The sequence below is a fragment of the Peromyscus eremicus genome, chromosome 1 (genome assembly GCF_949786415.1).
Source record: "Peromyscus eremicus chromosome 1, PerEre_H2_v1, whole genome shotgun sequence".
NCBI lineage: Eukaryota > Metazoa > Chordata > Mammalia > Rodentia > Cricetidae > Peromyscus > Peromyscus eremicus.
In genome coordinates, this window is record NC_081416.1 from 83,523,992 (window position 1) to 83,546,386 (window position 22,395).

At 48.0% G+C, this 22,395-nt stretch overlaps 1 protein-coding gene across 1 annotated transcript in view; it reads right to left on the reverse strand.

Annotated features, from left to right (window-relative positions):
* Nucleotides 1-22,395, reverse strand: part of Vps35l (VPS35 endosomal protein sorting factor like) — a 108,969-nt gene that overhangs the window by 68,738 nt on the left and 17,836 nt on the right. The window contains exons 8-14 of the mRNA XM_059268177.1: nt 19,164-19,248; nt 15,270-15,329; nt 8,219-8,315; nt 7,373-7,420; nt 5,832-5,925; nt 1,340-1,417; nt 831-953 (exon numbers count right to left, since the gene is read on the reverse strand). Of these exons, the coding sequence (XP_059124160.1) occupies nt 831-953; nt 1,340-1,417; nt 5,832-5,925; nt 7,373-7,420; nt 8,219-8,315; nt 15,270-15,329; nt 19,164-19,248 (585 nt within the window). The remainder of the gene's footprint in view (nt 1-830; nt 954-1,339; nt 1,418-5,831; nt 5,926-7,372; nt 7,421-8,218; nt 8,316-15,269; nt 15,330-19,163; nt 19,249-22,395) is intronic.

The following is a 22,395-nucleotide window of genomic DNA, read 5'->3' on the forward strand; positions in this document are numbered from 1 at the left end:
CGCACACACAGGAATTCAACCTGAGCCCTGTTAGCTTCCTCCAGTTTTGCACTATTACAACCACGTGAACATACATGTTCATGTTTAGATGCCCGTAGCTTATTTCTCCAGGATCAACCCACAAGAGCAGTACTGCTCGGTCAGAGGCATGCTCTTTTTGTTGGCTGTGCTGGGAAACAGGCTCCTGCCTCTCAACTGTCTGCCCCACACTGCATTTGACAGCAAGCTGTCTTTTCCTCTCAGCCACCAAGAGGCAGGCCAGGAAGGCTTTATCTATCACAGTCATGCTAGCATGTACTGGGGATCGCCAGGAAGAAAAAAAAAATCATATTTCTGTTACCAGTTTAATTCCTGAGAGTGTATCACTCAGAAGAGAAGGGGGGCAGGGGTGAGGAAAAGGAGAAAGCATTATGCAAGCAATAAGGAAAGGTCTACTTGCCCTTGCATGAAATAGGACAGTGCTACCTGCTACCCAGGCCTCACCCAACTGTGATAAACACAGACGGGGCAGAGGAAGGTAAATGAAGAGGTGAGAAACTTCCCCCACCCTGGAGGAGGATTTCAAAGGTTTCCTTCTGGCCACCACTCTCCAGCCTTAGGAATGCAGCCTCTCTGAGCAGCTCCTCTCCTTCCAATGTCAGGAAATGACAAGCTAATCAGCACAGAACCCTCCACAGAGCTGAGCTCTCCATAAAGACAGCTGGCATGGATATTACTGAAGCCGCTAGCAAAGGACCCTGGGAATATTACAGGACACACAGAGCAGGGGGTCACACCATGGATAAGGGGAGCCAGCCGTGTTCCCCAGGGGTGACCCCCACTGGCCTTACCTCAGGGGCGTGGTAGGAGACACACTGGAAGATCCAACCCATGGCGGGCGAGTAGAGAGGGAGATAGGACAACAGCTCCACGCCCTGGGCCACCAGCTGGTTCTGGACAGTGTCTCCGTGAATCTACGGGAGACCAAAGGGACATCAGAGAGGAGGAGCGTCACATCACACAAACCAGGCTGGCTCGGAAGTGCATGCATGGATGCAGTGGTGTACTTAAAAACAAAACCCATAGCAAGTTTCCCATGCCACCCAGCTGAGCAGTTCTGGAGCAATAACCCAATGAACGTGGATTAGCAGATGCCAGGAAGTAAGGCCAGTTGGCTAGAGGCATTTCCTGTTCGTGTATGTGTGTTAACTCTCCCTCCACCCAACACAGGGTACGACCCCCTGCAGACACTCATGCCACTCGGCACATCTGGCCAGCTGCAAGGATCCTCAGCTTGGCGAGCCCACTGGGTCTTGTGAATTGGCTCCCATCCCAGTTGGTGCAATGAGCGCTCTCCTACCTGTTTAAATGTGAGCAGGAAGTCAAAGAAGTTCTTATTGAGGCTTTCCTTGAGGTGTGGGGCCACTTCCATCCCCACCTACAACCAAACAAAGTGAAGCCATCTTAACAGCCAAGGGCCAGGTGCAAATAAGATGATGTACCTCATGCTGCTTTTCTTCTTTCCAACCCCGGGTCTCACCAAGCCCTGAATAGCCTTGTACCCAACAATCCTCCTGCCTCAGTCTCTCAAGTGCTGAGACTACAAATGTGTGCCACATACCTAACTATAGTACAATTTTGAAAACAGAAAACAAAGGAGCTAGGATATAGCTCAGAGGTAGAGTGAGTGTTTGTCTAACATGTATAGGGCCCTAGTGCTCAATTCCTAGCACCATGGCGCACACACACACACACACACACACTTAGAGAAAAGCCTACATCATTGTGCTTATGTTCTTTCCCGCTCAATAAACATGTATTAATTTTATGAGAAAAACCACAGAAGCTATTTTTAATGAAAAAAAAGACATTTGTGATCATCTTTGAATTCCCTCGGGGCAATGAATGTATTTCTGAAGAAACCACCAGAGAACAAATCAATACAGCACAAAGGAGGCCGTGCTCTCGAGACGGTGAAAACAATATTCTCTCCCAACAGGCAGGATGCGCAACACTCACGGGTATGTCTAGTAGATGAAGCAAGATTGGGCGAGGGGCAAGGAGTGGCACGGTGGTGGTCCACGTGCTTGGCACACACAAGGCCCTGGGTTCAACACCAGCGTCCTCCTCAACCCTCCAAGCTTAGGGTGTAAAAAATACTCAGCTTCTACGTCGTGGCTAACTGCAACGCAGACTCGTTCTTTACCAGGCAATCATGGATAAAGACACATTTTTAAACGTGTCTTACACAATTTTAATACGACAAGCACAGAGCGAACAAACACCACCAGCTGTCGGTGAGATGGTCAGCAGGTAAAGGCGCCTGCTGCCAAAACTAACATTCTGAGTACAATCCTAGAACCCAAATGGCAGAGAGAAGACTGACTCCACGGCACGCACCCCTCCCCCAACCCCAACCCCACCCCCGCCACACACACACACTAAGTGAATATAATAGTAATTATTTTTTTAAAGCCATCATCCAGGGCAGGCACGATGGCATACATCTAAATCCCAGCCCTCAGGAGGCAGGGGCAGGTGGATTTCTGTGAGTTCCAGGACAGCCTGGTCTACATAGGGAGATAGTGAGATCTTGTCTCAAAAAAAAAGCTATCATGTACTGGCTCTAGAATTCAGTATTTAAAAACAGCCTTTGTTTTAAAGTTTGAAGCAAAGTGCCTAAGGCAGAGAAGAAAGAGTGTTTTTTGAATACAATAGTAAAATTTTTAATTTTCTTGCTAAAAACAAAAACAAAAACCTCCCTTAGGGGCAATCAGAGCACTGGGGTCGGAGTAAGTGAAGCCAGGCATCACACCCAGGAACAAGCATTGGAATATCACACCCCCTACACCAAGCTCCCAGCTCAGCCTCAGTTCCAAAAGGCTGCCCAACCAAAGACAAGACTTCCTACCGGAAGCTGCTGTCTGGGCTCCTCCAACGGGGACAGAATTCTCCTAAGTCACCAGGTCAGTGGTTACCAGTAAGGACACTGTTCCGATGGTATCGACCACCCTTTGGGCAGAACTGGGTGAGACTCACCAGAGGGTTAAATTCCCAGAACAGCAGGAAGGCCACAGTGGTATTTGCAAGGACAGCCACCTCGCTAACAACCAGCTCCACTGGTTCTGAGTCTTGTCTTCCCTTCCATTAGATGTGAGGGAAGGCTGCCCAGGGGCAGGCAGTGGAGAGCAGCTGCAGGGACCACAGCTGGAGGAGGGGCTACTCAACCTCCCCCTGGTAACTTCAGGCTTTTGTTCCTTTTTGATCTCTTCTCATCAGGCCAAAGCAGCAGCTTGGAAGTCAGTCTGGCTCCGGGAGCTGCCATCTCGCCCAGGGGTAGCCCAGGGGGCTGCTGGTGGCTTTCCACCTGCTGCTCCTTCCCTCTGCGTCTGCGTCAGCACACTGGGATGTGATTAGTAGGGATGATCCTTCCTAACCGTAGTAGTTCCATGGAGCTGAGTTCCGGGAGTGGGCACATGCCCAAGGCCCAATCAGTTAAGCACACTCCATGCCTCAGCCACAGTGGTGTGGGATGGATTATGGATGGGTGAGTGGCCTAAATAAGTTAAGTGTCTAGAGAAACAGCTTTGAGACTAGCAGGACCTACGGGGAAAGGGGCTTTATAAGTCACCTTAAAATAGTTCCTAAAGGCGGTATGTGGGAGCTAGAAGCTGCTGCGGTCTATCATATACAAAGAGCAAACACAGAAGGAAACCAATTTTGGATGAAGCAAACGCCCAACTTTGAAGGCCTAGACCTGGCCAGGCCTGTAGTACTCTGCATTTTCAGACTCGGTTTCTATCAGTTATTCTCTCAACGCCTGAGAAGACAGCTTCACGGAGGGAAGGATTATCTTCGCTCAGTTTCAGAATGCTCACTCCAGGGTCACTTGATCCCATATGTAAGGACGGAATATCGTGGTAGTGGGAGTGTGTGGTGGAGGGAAGAGGAGTGAGGAACGGGAGGGAGCCAGAGCAAGACACGGCTCCCAAATGTAGACCCTCAATAACTTATTCCCTCCAACAAGGCCCACCTTTGCTTCCACCATCTCCCAGTACCACCCTCTCCCAGTACCACTCTCTCCCAGTACCACCATCTCCCAGTACCACCATCTTCCAGTACCACCCTCTCCCAGTACCACCATCATATTACACGTCCATCAATGACTAACCCATGCGTCAGGTCACAGCCCTCACAATCTAACTGTCTCTGGAAACACCTTCATAGACACACTCAGATGTGCTTCACTAATTTCCTAGACATCTCTCATTCCAATCAAGATTAACCACCACACAAGCCAATAGTCTGAAGTGGGTTTCTGCCACTTACAACCGAAAACATCCTTACTAATGTGCACCACCCTCCAGGATTGAACCCAGGACCTTACTTACACCTGCTAGCATTTTACCATACCAACCCTCTTAATTCTTTTTGTCAAAACACTTAATTACTCAATGGGGGGGGGGTGCCTACAGTGCCTGCATTGATAACATGATGTCACCAACACAGGACACTCCCTCAGCCTCTTGGGGTGGGGTCTTCCTCTTCCTCAGCATCTCATTCTCATCTCCACGCTTTATCTGCAAGGAGCACTACCCTTTCCCCGCTCAAGGAGGCTGCTTCAGACCTCAGGTTCGTAAAGAACGTGTGTTTCTCTTTTGGCTTCTCTTTAATCAGTAGAAGCATCATCCTTAGTGTGATTCTGAGTCCATTTTCCAGCAGGGGTCAACCAAGTGGAGAGAACTTGCCATAATTAATAAGGTGAAAGGCAACAAGGATATCCCTGGTATCTCCTAGAGGACAGGGATGTTTTGCATACAGGAAATGACAATGTTTTGAGCACAGGAAGCCATCATCAAACTCTAATGCGGGATGAGTCAAGCTTCAACAGAGTCAAAAGTTTAGCTCCGATATTTCTGGGTTTAAAACCCACCTCAAATTTCAAGCACAAAACCACACTGTACCTCACCCATTACAGAGGAGCAGGTACGCTCTGATGGATGGTTTTCTCTTCCCTCTGAAAGTGTCCTTCATGATGGATGTCTGCTATTGACTCCAAGGAGTGACAGGTGTTCTGGTGACACTTGGCCACAGACTGTCCTCACTTACGAGACATCACTGGAAGGCCCTGGTTTATCACTCACAAGCACACAGATCCTGCACAAAGCTGCAACTGTGGTTCTGCCCTCCAGGAAGCCTGTGACTTATTAGAACCCCTCCCTACAGGTGCACACGGCCCATGGAGCAAGTGCAGAAGACCCACTGTCAGAGCAGAAGCCCCTGTGGGGCTGAGGAAAATGGCTACGTGGGTTGAATTCTTCAGAAACCCAAAACTGGATGAGGTAAAAGCACTGAGCTGCATTACTTCGGAGTGAGGGTAAGAGGGCCCCAATTGTCTCCCAACTACCACAGCAGCCCAAACCTGTCAGGTCACGGGGACAGTGCTCCCTCCCAGGCCTTCGCCAGCCCACACCAGCGCAACTCCTTAACAAGGGGACACACACACACACACACACACACACACACACACACACACACACACACACACAGAGATAATTCAACACAAGGAAAAGCTGGTCTCAAGTGACTGAAAAGGAGCCTGGAGCCTCCTTCCCAGCTGGAACTGAGAAAATTAATCCAGAAAACCAGTTCACTTGGGTGAAGATGACCTTAAATGTCCCCTAATTAGAACTGTGGTAAGTTGGTCTACTTCAAAATTAACTCTTACAAGCAACCCTGCACTCTCCTCTCTGTGAAGACCCATGCCCTACAACAGCAGCTAACAGAGCAGAGGGAGGTGGAGGAGGAACCCGCTGAGGAGGCAGGGCGCCATGTCTGCGAGCTCACCATACCCGACAGAGGTAGGCCCTGGCGTACACGGACACCAGCGGGTCCCCAATCCCTCGGATCATGCAGGTCAGTCGGGGCAGGCACTCTGAAATCCCCCTGTGGGAGAAAGGAGGGCAGAGTTACACTCCACGGGAGGACTCGCTGTTCTTCACTTTCATGATAAAGCTACGTGTTCCTAAATTCAGGGGAGAAAAACCCAACTTGTAAGAATCAAGGTCAAAGTCTCAGTTTCAGTATAACCAGTTTCTCTCTGTGAACACAACTTCTGATGCTTCCCTACATACGTCTGGGTCAGACTTATTCTAAACTGACTTATTTGGGTGTGTTTGAGACTGGCCTCACACTCTTCTCCTGTCCTGGTGGTGGGACTGCAGGTGTGTGCTACCTACCCAGCCCGACTTCACTAATTTGAAGTTTTATCCCTCACCCGGCTTTCCGTCAACCGCCAGCACTCTGAGCTTTTAGAGCAGTGGTTCCCAACCTGTGGGTTGTGACGCCTTTGGGGGTCGAATGACCCTTTCACAGAGGTCACATATGAGATACCCCGCATATCAGATAATTACATTATGATTCATAACAGTAGCAAAATTATAGTTATGAAGTAGCAACAAAATAATTTTATGGTTGAGGGTCACCACAACATGAACTGTATTAAAGGGTCGCAGCATTTGGAAGGTTGAGAACCACTGTTCTATATGGATTATTGTTTGGTCCTGGTTCAGTGTCCTGTGTCCCATCCCTTCCAACCACCTCAGGCTGGCAGCAAACAGCCACCTCAAACCCCATCCACGTGACCCAAGATTCATTTCTGTGACACAGGTCTCCCCTCTTAGACATGATCCACACCCGCTTGGGGAGGCAAAAACAACTATTTCTTCAGCACCGATAAACCATCTCGGTCACCCCAGCTCCAAATTAAACAGTTCTCTGTGGGAGGTCCCTGGCTGCCCTGAGGAGCCTGTGGCACAGCTGCCAGGCATGACTCTAAATGCCACTGGCTTCCTCAAGCCCTGCCAATGGCTCAGAACTGCACCTGTGAGAAATCGCAGCAGCAGCAGCAGCAGCGCGCTGCCTGGGCCCCAGGAGCAAAGGCTCCTGCTTTCAAGGTCATCTTTACCATCGTCACCAGCAGTGGCAGCCCCCCACATAATGTGGTGCAGGCCAGGTCCGCCGGCGTGCCTCCCAGTGCCGTGTGCGCAGCTCGGGGCCCACACTTCTCATTAGGTCCATGTTCGGCGAAGGTGACTGAGGCTCAGGGTCTCAATCACTTATGGAGACCCATGGCCAGATCCAAGTGGAACCGACCTCCTGTAGGCCTCACACTGCCCCATCCCCATGCTTGACTCTTCCTCTCTGTTCATTATATAGGGATTAAAATGCCATCTCCACTTCATTAAGTTTCCACATGATAAGTGGGAAAATACACAGGTAATTAGCATCGGCCACACACTAAAAACTCATTGACAATGGCTACTGTCACACCACTCTTGTGTTTGTGTCTTTGGACAGGAATTCTACCGCTCCATATGAAGAAGGGTCTTACGTTTTGGAGAGGAACTTGTTACACTTCAGGATGGATGCTTCCACGTAACTACAGAAATGTTCCGTTAAGGAAGACAGGTTCCAGATGGCCTGTTCCCTGTCAGACAAAGACTATTCCAGAAGGAAAACAAAAACAAAAATTAGTTTGAGGCACCAGGAGGCCGTGGTGGTCTGTGACAATGGAGAGGACTGAATTGGCGGCTGCCATGTTCTCTTCAGGGTTCTCAAAGCTCTGCACTTACTTAAGCTTTGGGAAAGGTTGCCTATTGGTTCGTGGCTCTGTGTTGACATTTAAAATGAATTTTAAGACTTCTGATCAAAGCCCTGCGGGAGCGTGGGCCTGAGATAATTAAGATACGGTGTGTGTAAGTCGGTGTCTCCATGCTTCACCACCAGTGTGCTGGTGCAGAAGAGCAGGACCTGGACCCTCGAGATGGCCACCAAGCCTGAGGACCCGAGTTTGGTTTCCAGCACCCTCAGGGTGACTCACAACCACCTGTAGACGCAGCTCCAAGGGATCCAAAGCCTCTGGCCTCCAAGGGTACACAAGCACACCAGTCACACAGTTAAAAACAAAATAAATCCTTTTTTTAAAATGAGACTTCTTAATAGAGTTAACATGGGAATGTTCCTCAAAAGAACAAAAGCCTGATTCATGTATCATATTCAAAGTCACAAATGAGAAAACTATCAGGACCAAGTGGAATTCTAAGCAAGGACCTCTTCAGTGTAGCTACTGACCATGACAGAACCGGTGTCACCAGGAACTTCTGGGCAGCCCATCCCACGGCTGCTGACACCAGCCCTGCTCTTCCCACCCGTCATTATAAAGACAAGAAAAGGATACAATCTCGGAATGAGTTCCCGGATGGAAGCAATCTTGAAAAACCAATTCAGGCATGTTTCCTTGGCCGTGTCACTCACATTCTCTGGGGAAAAGTGATCTGCAACGCAAGACAATCTGTGTTGGTTCCCAAATCCTGGGTTTGTTCATTTGTTTGTTTTGTGTGAGACAGGGTCTCACTGTGTGGCATGGCTGGCCTGCAACTCAGAAATCTGCCTGCCTCCAAGCACTGGGACTAAAGGTGTGGGCCACCACAGCTGGCCTGCTCCTGGGTCTTCCTAGCTGCTGCAAGTCCGGGAGCAGAAAATGAGGAGGTGGAGTCCCTCCTGGTCTTCAATGGAAACAGGGACCGAGATGACACCAGTGCACACACATGCCTTGGAAGAGGCACGCATCGTGCATTGTGTTTCAGTCTGAAACAGCATTCGCTGGCTCATTTATCCACACAGTAGATCCCATCTACTTCCAGAGGTGGAGCACATGGAAGTTGAGTGACTTGCCCAGGACACACAGCAAGCCAACCAGAGCATGAACATAAGCTAGGGAAGCCTGGCTCCTGATTCTTAGCCACCACAAACTGATGAACCAGAGGTCCCTGACGTGCACAGCAGTCACTGTGGCAACAGCTGAAGAATCATGGATGCATCTAGCACCTGGTCTCAACAGGAAATGTGAACTTTTACCATAAACATTGAGCCAGACCTGAAGGTAAATCAAGGCCTGAGCCAGAGCCAAGCGGCCAGCTCAATAAGGCTCTGAAACTCGGGTCTCCTGTGATCACGCTGCCAGCTTATTCCAGTATCTGTTCTTTTCTCTTTAATAATACGACTCTGGTTTCCCAGCTGCACTGGCCATTCCTGCAGTTAGGTATGATCATGTGACCGAGTGTGGGCCCCACAATATAAACAAAAGCATAATTTCTGTGAAACATCTAAGAGGAGGGACTTGTCCTCCCGTCCCCACCAACCTGACTGGACGACAAAGCGGGAACCTCTGTAGCGACACTGACCCAAGGGGCACTAAGACACCGGAATCCACCTTCACCTTCCTTGACAATGTTTCGAACTGTCCAGCTCTGCAGCCAATCCTAATCTTGACACACAGTCTTTGTTTTCAATAACACAGATTTACTTCTTAAGAGTTCTGGACATGACATACATTTTCACAGGGAGCAAAGGGCACAGACAGGAGGGTCACAAGTTCAAGCCTACATAGCAAGACTCTGACACAAAAAGAAAAAGCCAAAATCTTATAGCTCACACAAAACACACACACAAGCACATATATACACACAGAGACACATGCATACAAACATACACATACAGAAACATATACACACAGAGACATATATACACACATACACATACACACATGAGACACACAAACATACATATATACACATATACATACAGAGACACACATACACACATGCATAATACAAATACACACATACACATATACACAAGATACACACAAACATACATGTATACCCATGTACACACACATTCAGACACATGTATACAAACAGAGACACATATATAGAGAAATATATACACACATACATACATACATACACATACACACACAGAGACACACATATATATATATACATATACCCATGAGACACATACATATACACACATACAGAGACACACACATACATATATACATATAAATATACACATATACATGAGATACACATACATATACACACATATACAGGCATACACATATATACACATATACACACAAGACACATACACATAAAAACATGCATGTACACACATGTGCACACACACACACAGAGCAGTCTCACACAATGACAGACAGGTCAAGAAAGAATTAAGAAATGGACTATGTTACACAGACTTTAACACGGCATAGAAAACTAAACAGTGCTAAACAACAGATTCCTATACTTCATCTGCTCCCCAGAACGCCCTTTAAAAGCCGACAACAAACAGTGTTTACATTCCCAGTTGGTGCACGGGGCAGCCCTGCCCTCGGGACACTACCCAGTGGTGGGGACAAACAACAGGAAACAGTAACCAGGTGATGGGAACCTAGGAAGACAGGACCCCGGAACAGTGGAACGGACAAGACATGCTGGGAGATTTCTGCACAGCTGGTGCGTGAGCGCCACTGAGTCACGACGGGAGCTGCCATGCTTAGACAGGAAAGCAGAAACAGCAGAGGCCCTGGGACCAGTCGGAGTCCAGGAAGCAAGCCCGGTGGTGAGGGCAGGGCAGGCACAGCCTCCTCAGCAGGCTGGGCGGGCAGAGTGAGCCTCCTCGGAGGATTCTAAGTGCAAAGACGATGCCCTGAAGACTCTGGGCGGAGAGGCACGGATGACAGACTTCATATAGACTTCACATGTTCGCACTGGAGCATTGACATGGGGAAGGAATCCAGGATTTGGAAATTAACCCAGAAGAGCCTTCCTTCCACATAACAGAGCAGAGGTGCCACCCCCAACTTTTTTAAGTACTTTATTTTTTGACTCTGAACTTTTGCAGATGTTTTAGGAGAAGGAAAGAGACCAATTACTCTAGCTCTCCTTCGCTGCCACATTGACTAAGGCCCCTGCTGAACCTGGTGTGGCCCAAGTCAGCCCTGGGGAGAGTCTGGAGATGGGTTTGCAGAGACGATGAGGCAAGGACCACACAGCCAAGTGCTAGGATGTCTCCCACGCAGGAAACAACATGAATTAGTCACTGGAGTGAATGCCTTCATTATACATATGCTGTTTTATTAAGGGAGAGGACAGTGAGGTGGCTCAGTGGGAAAGGGTGCTTGCTGCCAAGCATAAGGACCCGAGTTCAATCCCTGGGACTCACACACTGGAAAGGGAAAATGGCCTCCCATAGTTGTCCTGTAACCTTCACATGTGCGCTGCAGCATGGGACGAGGAGTTAGACAGACTCCTTAGCAGGCAGACAGACAGGGAGAGGGGCCGTGACTAGGTAACTTCCAAGGTTTCTTCCTCACCCTCCTGTCAACAGCCTGAGAACATAAAACAAGGGCCTTGAGGGCTCCCTCTCCCGCCAGCAGGACTCCTGCTGGTGAACTAGTTCAATAGTTCAGCAGACATGTTTACACAGTTGTATAGCCTTCTTCAAACTGACCAGCCCTAAGTTAGTAGAGGAAGACCCTTGAGGACTTTAAAAACCTAGCCCTAAAGGAGAGGCTGGGCTTCGGCCTCCTGAGGCCCACTCTGCTCTGCAGAGGGTCTTTTTCTCTGTGTGCCTGTCACATGTGTGTGTTTCCTCACCCCCAAAAGCCTTTCTTCAACTGCTCACTGTCTGCTCTTCTTTGCTGTGTTCCAGATTTCTCTGCTGCCACCTGCCATGCTCGCGATTTTTCCTGTCTTTAATCTTTAATTGGCAGTTAACTCTCTTCCTCCACGTAATACATAAGCGTAAAAATAAGTGTAAAAAACTTTTTAAAGAAATGTGTGAGTGTGTGGGGGTGACCACACATAGTATCATGTACTTCTCCTCTTCATTTTTCCTTTCTTCTTTTTCCTTCTCTCTCTCTTTCTTTTCCTTCTCCTCCTCTTCTTTTTTTAAAATGGAGACAGTCTCACCATGCTCCAAGCTAGCCCAGAATCCATGATCCCCTGGCTTGGTGTATGCTTGGCATAACTCTAAAAGATGCTGGAATTTTCCAGACTCACATGAGCTAAACCACAGTTAGAACTCCTGAGGGCGAAGAGCTCAAGAATCAGCTCCTCAGCCGAGGGACTTGATTCTGCTGGAAAGAATGAGTGCAAATGTCACCAGCTTTCCTCTCCTCCAGAGTTCCTCAGGCAGAATTCTGTGGCGGAGACTTCAAAGCTTTCTTCCTAATTTCGCTTAAGAGTCATTCCCCAGGACCCTAACAACTGTGGACCAAGTCTGCCCTCCCGCTTTTGGGTTCTCAGAACCACAGAAAACCATCCAAGTGAAGACTTTAAGGGAAAGGAAAGAAATAATGACCACATCAATTTCGAGAAAACAAAAGCCTGGGCTAGCCTAAGCAACATAGCAAGACCTGCCTCAAAACAAAACAGAACACACCATGATCTATATTGCTCTCAGTTAAGTAAAATATTCAAGTTAAAATGGCTAACGAATATACTCAGATAAGGAGAACACCCTTTGATGTAACAGCACTTGGAGAGCTTGGGTAGGGCCAATTGGTGATTTTTCCTTACTTGACCCTAACATGTTGTTTGAGAAAATAATTACAGTAGACGCAAAGTCAAATGTCCCTGGGGGTCAGGCAGGCCACACAAAACTTGTTTATTTTGAGACAAGGTCTTGATAAATTAGCCCAGGCTAACCTATATCCTGCTTCAGCCTTGAGTGCTAGGACTACGGGTGCCATCACTGGCCAGACTTCTTCCAAAGCTTTTAAGTGACAGTGTATGAACCAACAGAAGAAGCAGAAAGGTGTGGTGGCCACACCTGTGATCCCAGCCAGCACCTGGGAGGCGAAGCAGGAGAATAAGTTCAAGGCCATCCTCCTTAGAGGCATTTAAGGCAAGCCTGGGCTACATGAGGCCCTGTCTCAAAAACAACAACTACCACCACCACCAAGCAAGCAAAGCAAGCAGAATTAAATGTATTTATTTGATTGTGTGTGTGTGTGTGTGTGTGTGTGTGTGTGTGTGCAAGCACACGCACATATGTATCCGAGGGAGGCCAGATGAGGGCATCGGCTTCAGATGCCCTGGAACTAGTTACAGCTGGTTTGTGAGTCACCCCATGTGGTGCTGGGAAACAGTCTGGGTCCTCTGTAAGTGCTCTTGACGAGTGACCCATCTCTACAAATCCCCCCCAGGAAAGGATTTTAAAAAGTTGCTAGTCGGGCCGGAGACATGGCTTGGCTGTCAAGAGCACTTGCCGCTTCCGCAAAGAATCCGAATTGTTTCCCAGCACCCACGTGATATAGCTCACACCCACCCATGACTCCAGCTTCAGAGGATCTGATGCCCTCTTCAGGCCTTCAAGGGCTTCAGGCACATAAGCAGTGCACAGAAATACATGCATTTAAAAAAAAAAAAAATTCCATTTTGCCAAAGAAAGCACACAAGTTTAATTCTGGCAGTCGGCCGAGGTTTGGTGCTGATGCCCATGAGTCACATATGTCAACATACATTCAATAAATAAATTTGGATTTCCCAGATCCCTGGCCAACAGACACAATCTTCCCATGGGGCTGGCCTCTGCACCCCTTTCCAGGATCCTAAACTTACCAGAAGGAGCCACTAAAAACTTGACTACCGTGGGGGAGTGGGGGGGGGGAGGCATGAGAGCAGCACCAGCCACAGAAATGCTGTGTGAGCCAGAGAAGGTAAAAGAGGCCCAGCTGCCTACACTGGCGTGCTGAGGCCCAGTTATCTGGAGTACCGTCTTAACCTGGGACCAGACTGAAAAGTCAGCAGCGGTTTATATGGCCTTTGTTTGCGTTAAGTCTGATAATCCAGTGTCTTCTGTCATTTCTTCTTTCCCCTTTCTGAGTGCTGAGGATGACATCTTTCACATGTTAGGTAAGCACTCTACCACTGAGCTGTAGCCTCAGTCCTTGGGTTTATAGACAGGATTTCACTATGTAGCCCAAGTTAACTTTGAACCACAATCCTTCTGCCTCAGCCTCCTGGGTGCTGATGGTACATGCTGAATTCCAGGCATGAACCTCCACACCAGGCTATCTAGTATCTCAGTTTACAGCAAAAACTCATTCAGTTTGCCAGTCACATCTCAAGTACTCAAGAGCAACAAGGGCTGGTGACCACTGGACCAGACAGTACAGGCACAGCTCCAACTCTACTGCCATGGCCTTGTCCTTCTATGATGAGACCAGGTAGCTCCCAAGGGCTCATGTAGACCTAAAGCTGTGTACAGATGTGTTTCTTTCTGAGAAATGTTCACATTACAGAATTTTTAAAAGACAGTTGGATAAATGGACAGGTAGATAGATGGATGCATGCATGGATGCATGGATGCATGGATGGATGGATGGATGGATGGATGGATGGGTGGATGGATGGATAGATGGGTGGGTGGGTGGGTGGATGGGTGGATGGATGGATGGATGGATGGATGGATGGATGGATGGATGGATGGGTGGAGGGTGGACGGGTGGACGGATGGACAGATGGACGGATGGATGGATGGATGGATGGGTGGGTGGGTGATCAGTGGGTAGACAGATAGAAGTGGAGCAGGAGAATCAGAAGGGTAAAAGGATGGATTTGGGATTGGCAGGTGGATGGGGATGAACAGAGGATAGGTAGGAGGGTAGACAGATGCTATTTGGATGGATGGACAAAAAAGAGAACCACGGAGGAAAAGAGGAGGGTGAGAAAAAGGGAGTGGGGAAGAGAAGAGGAAGGGTACAGGTCAAATCACGGGTTCCTGTCACTACTGCTGTGTCCTGGCCCCCTGACAAGAACCACTGCCAGGAGCAGGGAGAAGGCTGCAGCTCCAGCTGGGGAGAACGGGCAGGTATCTCCCAGCAAAGCTTGGGAGCTAAAGAGGGAAAGGAAAGAAGCTGCCGCTGAAGATGCTGCATCTTAATGCGTCGTCACCATCACTCATGTGACAATACAAGTCCATCATCCACCTGTCCCATTAGAACCTCCTGGGAATTTAAAATTGATTGGCAATAAGTTTAATGCCAACATCATTTATGTACAGACTGAGGAGTCGGGGCATCTACTACTATTGATTTATTTGATGTTCTCTCGTGCATACATAGTTTTTATTTAAGTAATTTGCTTCTTGGAAAGAAAGACACATAGGAAACAGGCATGATGGAGAACAGCAAAAGAGAAGCTGGTGTGCATGGTCTGGTTCCACACCATTCCATTTTTGCACTCTAATGACTTGCCTGCTTGCAGACCTTCTGATGGCTTTGGATGACTGAGACAATCAGACCTCAAACGCGTTCCTTTTAACACACTAAAATTAAAAACCTTATCCGTTTTCAATAAATCCTGACTTGATTAAAACCTTCTAATGTGGTTCAGGGCAGATTGGCGCCCAGAACCCCGGAAGTGTGGCATTACCTGGCAAGGCGCTACGGCTGTCCACACACATGGAGTAGATTCGCTCGTAGACCAGCTTTCCTAGGAGAAAAAGACATATGGTATTGACATCACACACCACAGGAGCAAACATTAAATAAATGTTGCTAATTAGGGACAGGAAAATGGAACCTGGCAGCAGGCATTAACTAATGAGGGCATGCTGCCACCTAGTGGCAAACATTTTTAGCCACTGTGCTTTGGGATTTTTAGAAGAGGAAAAAGAACACGGAACTCAGGACCAAAGCAGCCCAAGGTGTCCTCATACACTCAACAGAAAGTGCTCTACACTGGACTCTAGCTCCATCCATGCCTAGCTTAGGCATCAGATGCAAAAAAGCGGCCTGTGGCCAGAACTCAGTCAATGAGATCAGGGAACATGTAGCTGACCCACACCTTGGGGACCACAAAACTCTGTAGTATTTTTTTAACTTAATTACTCTAGGTAAGTTCAGTGAATTCACGTGAAAGGCTGGCTTCTTCAGCCAAGGCTGTCTGCAAATGTGACAATGAGTAGCTGGACTTCCGAACAGCCATGACCCTCCTGCTCAGTGCTCAAAGGCATCCAAACCTGAGGTTCTCTGGGGCAGACACTCCCTGTTTTGACTGTGGGTACCTCCAGCACCTGGCCAGTGCGTAGTGGTACTCGGGATTTGTTGGGTGGATGACATTTTAGGTTTTATAGGTCACAAGTTGCTGTGTCAACTACTTGACTTTGCCACTGTAGCACACTGGCAGCCAGTCTTCCCTAGCCCTGAGTTCAAGTCCCCAGCACGGCATAAACTGTGCTTGGTGCACACACACCTGCAGTTTCAACACTTGGGAGGTAGAGGCAGGAAGATCAGAAGTTCAAGGTCATCGTCTATAGCGTGAGTCTGAGGCCAGCCTGGACTACACAAGAGCCTCTCTTACAGATAAAATGAGCAAATAAATAAATACTCTAGTTTTCAAAACTAGGTGGGCAGGCTAGACTCCAAAGCTGATACAAACAGCTTTATTTATCTGGTGCATGCTATTGAGAAAACGTTATTGACGTACATGAAATACAAGTCACAGCTCTCCCAAATCACCTCCAGTTTAAAAGTATTTCTTTTCTTTTTTAGTGACCCCATTATTCAGGGCAGTGAAGAACAACATACTTTATGCATACATGGAAGGAGATGGGAGAGCTGCAGCATCCTATCTGGTCAGAGAGCACATGACCCAGGGGCGCTATGTAGAAACGACAGGGTCAGGTTGCAGGGGAGGCTGCAGCCAGGCTCTGAGTCCCACCCAGGAGCATCTCAAAGCAGACTAACTACTTGCCTGGGGACCCTGGGAATGCACAGGCCTGGGCCTGGCTCAGAGCTTCAAGAGACAAAGATTTAGGGAATGTGACTAGAATGTCAACTTTGAACCACATCACTGGGAACATCTTATACATGCTCAGGTATGAGAGACACTAACTGAGAGAATATCTTGAAATGGTGACTAATGACCCATGTCTCCTAAACTGGTACTTCTCAGACCCAGCATACAGGCAGAGCACCTGGGGCTCCTGAAAATCCCCATCCAATGTGATGTCTCTATCCATCCCCAGAGACTCTCACAGAAATGGCCTGGGTGCAGCTAAGCTCTCTGGGAATAACTGTAAGAACCCGGGGATGTCAGTGTACAGCCAAGGTGAGAAGCTCAGCTTGGAACCCCAATCCCCAATAACCCCCCTCAACACACACACTGCAAGCTCTGGAAGCCTCAGAGAATGGGCTCCAATGCCAGTGTCCCCCAACCCCCCCCTCCACTCCCACCCTTTGCTTTCATAACCCAGGGCCATACTTGTGAAGAGAGATAGAGATTCCCTCCCTGACACAGGGATGCCATCAGGTCACACTGGACAGAGGTACTGCTTGTCCCCGCACACACTGAGGAACAATATAAACTCCTTTGCTTCCTACACAAAAGCTTGCTACCTCTCTAGAAACAGCCTTCAGAAAAGACAACTGCTTTTTATATTCCAGCCTCACACCGCTGTTAACTACTGTCTTTCTTTGTTCAGGTAGTGGCATTGTTTCAAGAAACAATAATCTTTGACTGAGTTCATTCTGTATGAATATGCATGTGTGTGTGAGAGCACTTGAGTGTGTGTATGCATGTGTGGCCCAGGAATGCATTGCATATCCATGAACAAATATCCAGAGGAGAATTTTCGCCTTTATTCTTTGGGGTCGGGGACTCTCATCAAATCTGAAGCCAGGCTGGAAGCCACCAGGTTCCAGTGATCTTTCTAGCTCTGCCTCCCACAGCAATGGGTTCGCAGGTGCACACACAGATGGCCATCTTCAATGTGGATTCTGAGGCTTTGAACTCAGGGCCTCACGCTCACACAAAAACCTCTCCCTCGCTAAGCTGACTCCCCCAAGCCTTAGTTCTTTTCCTGACTCACTTTCTGACACCTCAAAGGCTCCATGACTGGAAAGCACAGTGGTGACAGTGAACATGTTCTGAGCATGAACTCTCTGCCTGACACTACCCATAATTATTTACCACAGTCCTGCCGGCAGCTCTTAGGAGAGGGAAAGTGCTCTGTGCTCCTTACACACCCGCTCAGGTAGTTCTCTCCAGACAGTCTGTGAGGGTGTCCCCTATGCACCATTTCCCAGGTAGAAAACTGAATGTCTGAAGGAGCAGCAAGCAGCCTAGGAAACCAGCAACCAACCTACGCCTGTGATCTCTACCAAGATGCCAACCAAAGCAGGCCATGCTTCTACCCTAGTTATGCATCTCCAGATGCCTGGGCCAAGTGCCCAGTGGTCCTGCACTGCAAGATGCTCCAACTGGCTGTATGGCAGTGCCAGTTCCTGAGACAAACACACATGAGGGCAGGGAGCATGCTGGGAAGAGGGGCTGAGTTCCTGCTATGGTTCAGATCTTCAGTGTCTCTCCAAGGCCCATGAGTGGAAGGTGTGGGCTCCAGCAGTGTTCTTGGGAGGCGAGGTCCCTTTAAGAGGTGGAGCCTAGTGGCAAATATTTAAGCCACCTACAGCATGTGCCCTTAAGGCAGTGTGAGGCTCCAGCCCTTTGCTCCTCTTCTGCTTCTTAGCCACGAATGAATGGATATGCCTGTCACACACTCCTGCTGCCTGCCGCAGGCCCAAATCATAAACGGAAACTCCAGAACTTTGAGCCCAAATAAGCCCCTCTTCCCTAGCAACTGACTACCCTAAGTGCTTGGCTACAGTGACAGGATCCTGACAAGCACACAGATCCTATGGGTACAAGTTCCAGGTGCCCTCGAAGTGGCAATGGAGCTGAGCTCAGCCAGGGCACGTGCCACTGACCTGCCTATGCCATTCATCACATTATTGGCCTATATGAAGATCAGAAAAGAGAACATTCTGGGTTTCAGTAAAGACCGCCCCATGCAATGGGCTGGGAGGAATGACTTCTAACGCATAGCACACAAACGACCCAGCAATTACTAAATATTTCAACCTGTTAATGCAGAGGACTGTGAGTGGTCACAAAAGGAATGATAGCCGTCTGAGGCAACGGACATCCATGCCAATGACCCTGACTGTCACACACTGTACACCTGGACTGAAGTGCCACACTGTGACCTTTAAATACAGATAATTACCATGCGTCAATTAAAATAAAAACATAACCTGCTACTTCGTTAAGATAAAATGTATACAATATATATAACATGCTATTCTATATATAAAACCTTTTGACCTGACTTTAAAAACAGGAGAAAAAAAAAAATCACAGAGCAGTCTGGTCTCCCTCATGATTATCAACCTACAGCCACAACAGAACCCAACCTAAGCACCACTTGTAACCACTTTCGGACAAAACAAATCTATTTCCTAGATACATGATGACTACGGTACTTACCGAATGTATCAAGGATGTCAGTGATGAGGACAAATTTGCTTGGGTAGAACTGAATAACGCTCGTGTCTGACAGCAGCTTTGAACACTAAAGAGAGAGAACAGGAGAGGCCATTCACTCCGACCTCTAGGTATGGAAAACTAATGATCTCTGTAAACAAGTAAACACACCAATGAGTGCCAAACCCTGTGTCAGCCTCTCCCAGTGGGGAGTTGGGACATTGATGAGAAAAACCATCATGCTTTTCTTCCTTTATTTATTAGACTTTATGCACACGGGTGTTTTGCCTGCATGTGTGTACATGCACCATGCATGTGCCTGCGTGCTGCCAGAGGTCAGAAGAGGGGTGTCCGATCCCCTGGAATTGGAGTTGTAGATGGTTGTGAACCACCATGTAGATGCTGGAAATCAAACCCCAGTGCTCTGGAAGAGCAGCCAGTGCTCTTAAATGCTAAGCCATCTCTCTAGCCGCATTTTACTTTTTCTTTGTGTGTTTGTGTGTGGTATGCATGTGTGCATGCAGACATACACCCATGTGTGCATATGGAAGTCTAAGGAAGATGTCAAGTGTCTTTCTCTATTGCTCTCCATCTTATTCTCTTGAGACAGGGTGTCCCACTGAGCCGGAAGCTACTGGTTTCAGCTAGGCTGCCTGGCTTGCTGTCCAGTAATCTCTTAGAATCTGCCTGTCTCTAACTCTCAAAGCTAGGGTCACAGGCAAGCCCTGCCATGTCCAGCTTTTCTCATGGGCGCTGGGGACTCAAGTCCTCTCCTGAGCATAGCAAGCGCTCCGGCCCTGTGAGTCACCTTCCCAGACCTACCACTACACTTCTGACAAAAGGAACCAGAATGCTTACAGGGCCTCCTACAGAATGCCCTGAAAAGCTTGGCCACAGGTTCAAGACGAGGAAGACTTTTCTGGAAGAATCCTCTTTATCTGCCGAACCAGGACCAGGCTTCATCTCTCCAGCCAAGTCCTCTCACATGACCAATCCCTATACTAACTTTCCAGTCTGGCTTCCTTGGGTTTATGTCACCGTGGGAGGAATCCTCACATGGTCTTTTGAAATGGTCTCACAAGTAAGTCCCCATGACTTCTTAAAGTTATGTCGATGATTCATACATACACACACTCCACTTGAACTTAACATAAAGGGACCAAGACAAGCCTCCAGAGACTGTGTTTCTCTGGAACTGTGACTGTCAAAGCTGGCTGTACCCATTCTCCTGCAGATCACAGGACCACTGACATGTTCACAATACTCGAGAAGACTGCAGCCACAGGGCTGAGGTAAGACATCTGCTATAGCTAGAAAAAAGCCTCTTTCTGCTTATTTTATGTGTGCATCTGTGTGAGTGTATGCCACAAGTGTAAAGGTGCCCAAAGAGGCCAGAAGAGGGTGATAGATCCCCCTGGAAGTGAAGATAGAGGTAGGTGTGAACTGCCTGACATGGGTGCTGGGAACCAAACTTAGGTCCTCTAGAAAAGCAGCCAGTGCTCTTAACCAGTGGGCGATCTCTCCAGCTCCTTTTTAATTTAATTGGGTGAGCATGCACACGCACATATGTGCAGTTGCCTGTGGAGGCCAGTCAGGACATCAGATCCCCTGGAACTGGCTTTCCTACTTTAAAGAATTAGATGCAATGCCCTGAAGTTGTTACAAATTCAAATGTAAGGCACCCAAGTGCTTTCCTGTGTCTTATCATCCCTCTGGTTGGTCCTCAGATAGAGAAATAGCACTTGAAAACAATGTAGGGCCTCGAGGGATGACAATGGTGGAGGGCTTGCTGTCCAAGCCTGAGAATCTAAGCGCAAATCTCCCAAACCCACAGAGATGACCAGGCATGGTCACCCATGTCTACAGCCCCAGCTTTGTGAAGTGGAGACAGATTCTGCCAGCTCACTGCCAGTCAGAATGCCAAAACTGTGAGTTTTAGGTTCAGTGAGAGATCCCTATAAATAAATAAATAAATAAATAAATAAATAAATAAATAAATAAATAAATAAATAAATAAATAAATAAACAAACAAGCAAACAAACAAACAAATAAATGGGATAGAAGCTGGGAGTGGTAGCACACTTTAATCTCAACACTGGCAGAGGCAGGCGAATCTCTGAGTTCAAGGCCAGCCTAGTCTACAGAGTTCCAGGACTGCCAGGGCTAGATAAGAAACCCTGTCTTGAAAAATAATAATAGTAAGACAGACAGTGACAGAGGAAGATGCCTGGAGTCCTCCTGGGGCTTCTGCGTGTGTGTGTCCATGCCTGCACAAATGTTCACACTTACCACATGTTCATAAAATAGTAAGTAAATTGAACATTAAAGAAAGGTCCATGAACAGGCATTTCTGGTGAGCAGGGCATGCATGTGGTAGTCAGGACATATCCAGCAAGCTGAGGCCCCTGGGTATGTATTTCCACTCTGGCTCCATCCTCCAGCATCTAAACTGTAAGAGTGGCCAAGTTTCTCCTGTGCATAACATGCCTATGCATAAACAATGTGCCTGACCTGTGGAAACCCTCTCCCAGCCCAGATGTTCAAAGGCACAGAGATGTGAGCTGTTAAAACAAGGATCCTGACACCAGGGTGGCATCTGGACGCATACAGGATTCCAGCTCCTGCTGTCTTTGTGATCCTCACAGTCCTTTATGAGTTCCCAACTTAAACAATCGCTTGGGGAAATTTTAGGGCTCAGAGCGGGGCGGGGGGGGGACCCCAAACCCAAACAACCCCAAATCCCAGAGACTGTTTGCAGTCCACACCCCATGGTTCGTAGGAGTGACATCCCCACTTCTCCATTACTGCCTTGCAGGGGGCCTCAACTCAGGCAAGACAGAGAAGTCCAACAGAAGACTCCAAATTCAGCCCAGCTGGGACGTCCCAGACAGCTGTGTGCTGACTCCCTCCCGAGCTGGTTTCACAGAACATGTGTTTTACAAAGGATGACAGGAACCAGATTTTTTTTAATCCCAAGTTAAAGTCATAATAACCTTTTGATGTAAAATTACTTTATAGAACACCATTTTGAAGATATTATGGATATAAAGGTCATGGAACCATTTCCTAAGCCCTTTCTGGTAAGACCTGGGTGCTCTGGGGAGGGTGTTAAGAATACAGACTATCAAGGGACACGCATAGTCTCACCAGCCTGACTGCCTAACCGTGAGCTGAACCAGGCCATGCTAACATGGACGGGGAATGCTCACAGGGCCTCAACCCTACACAAACGAA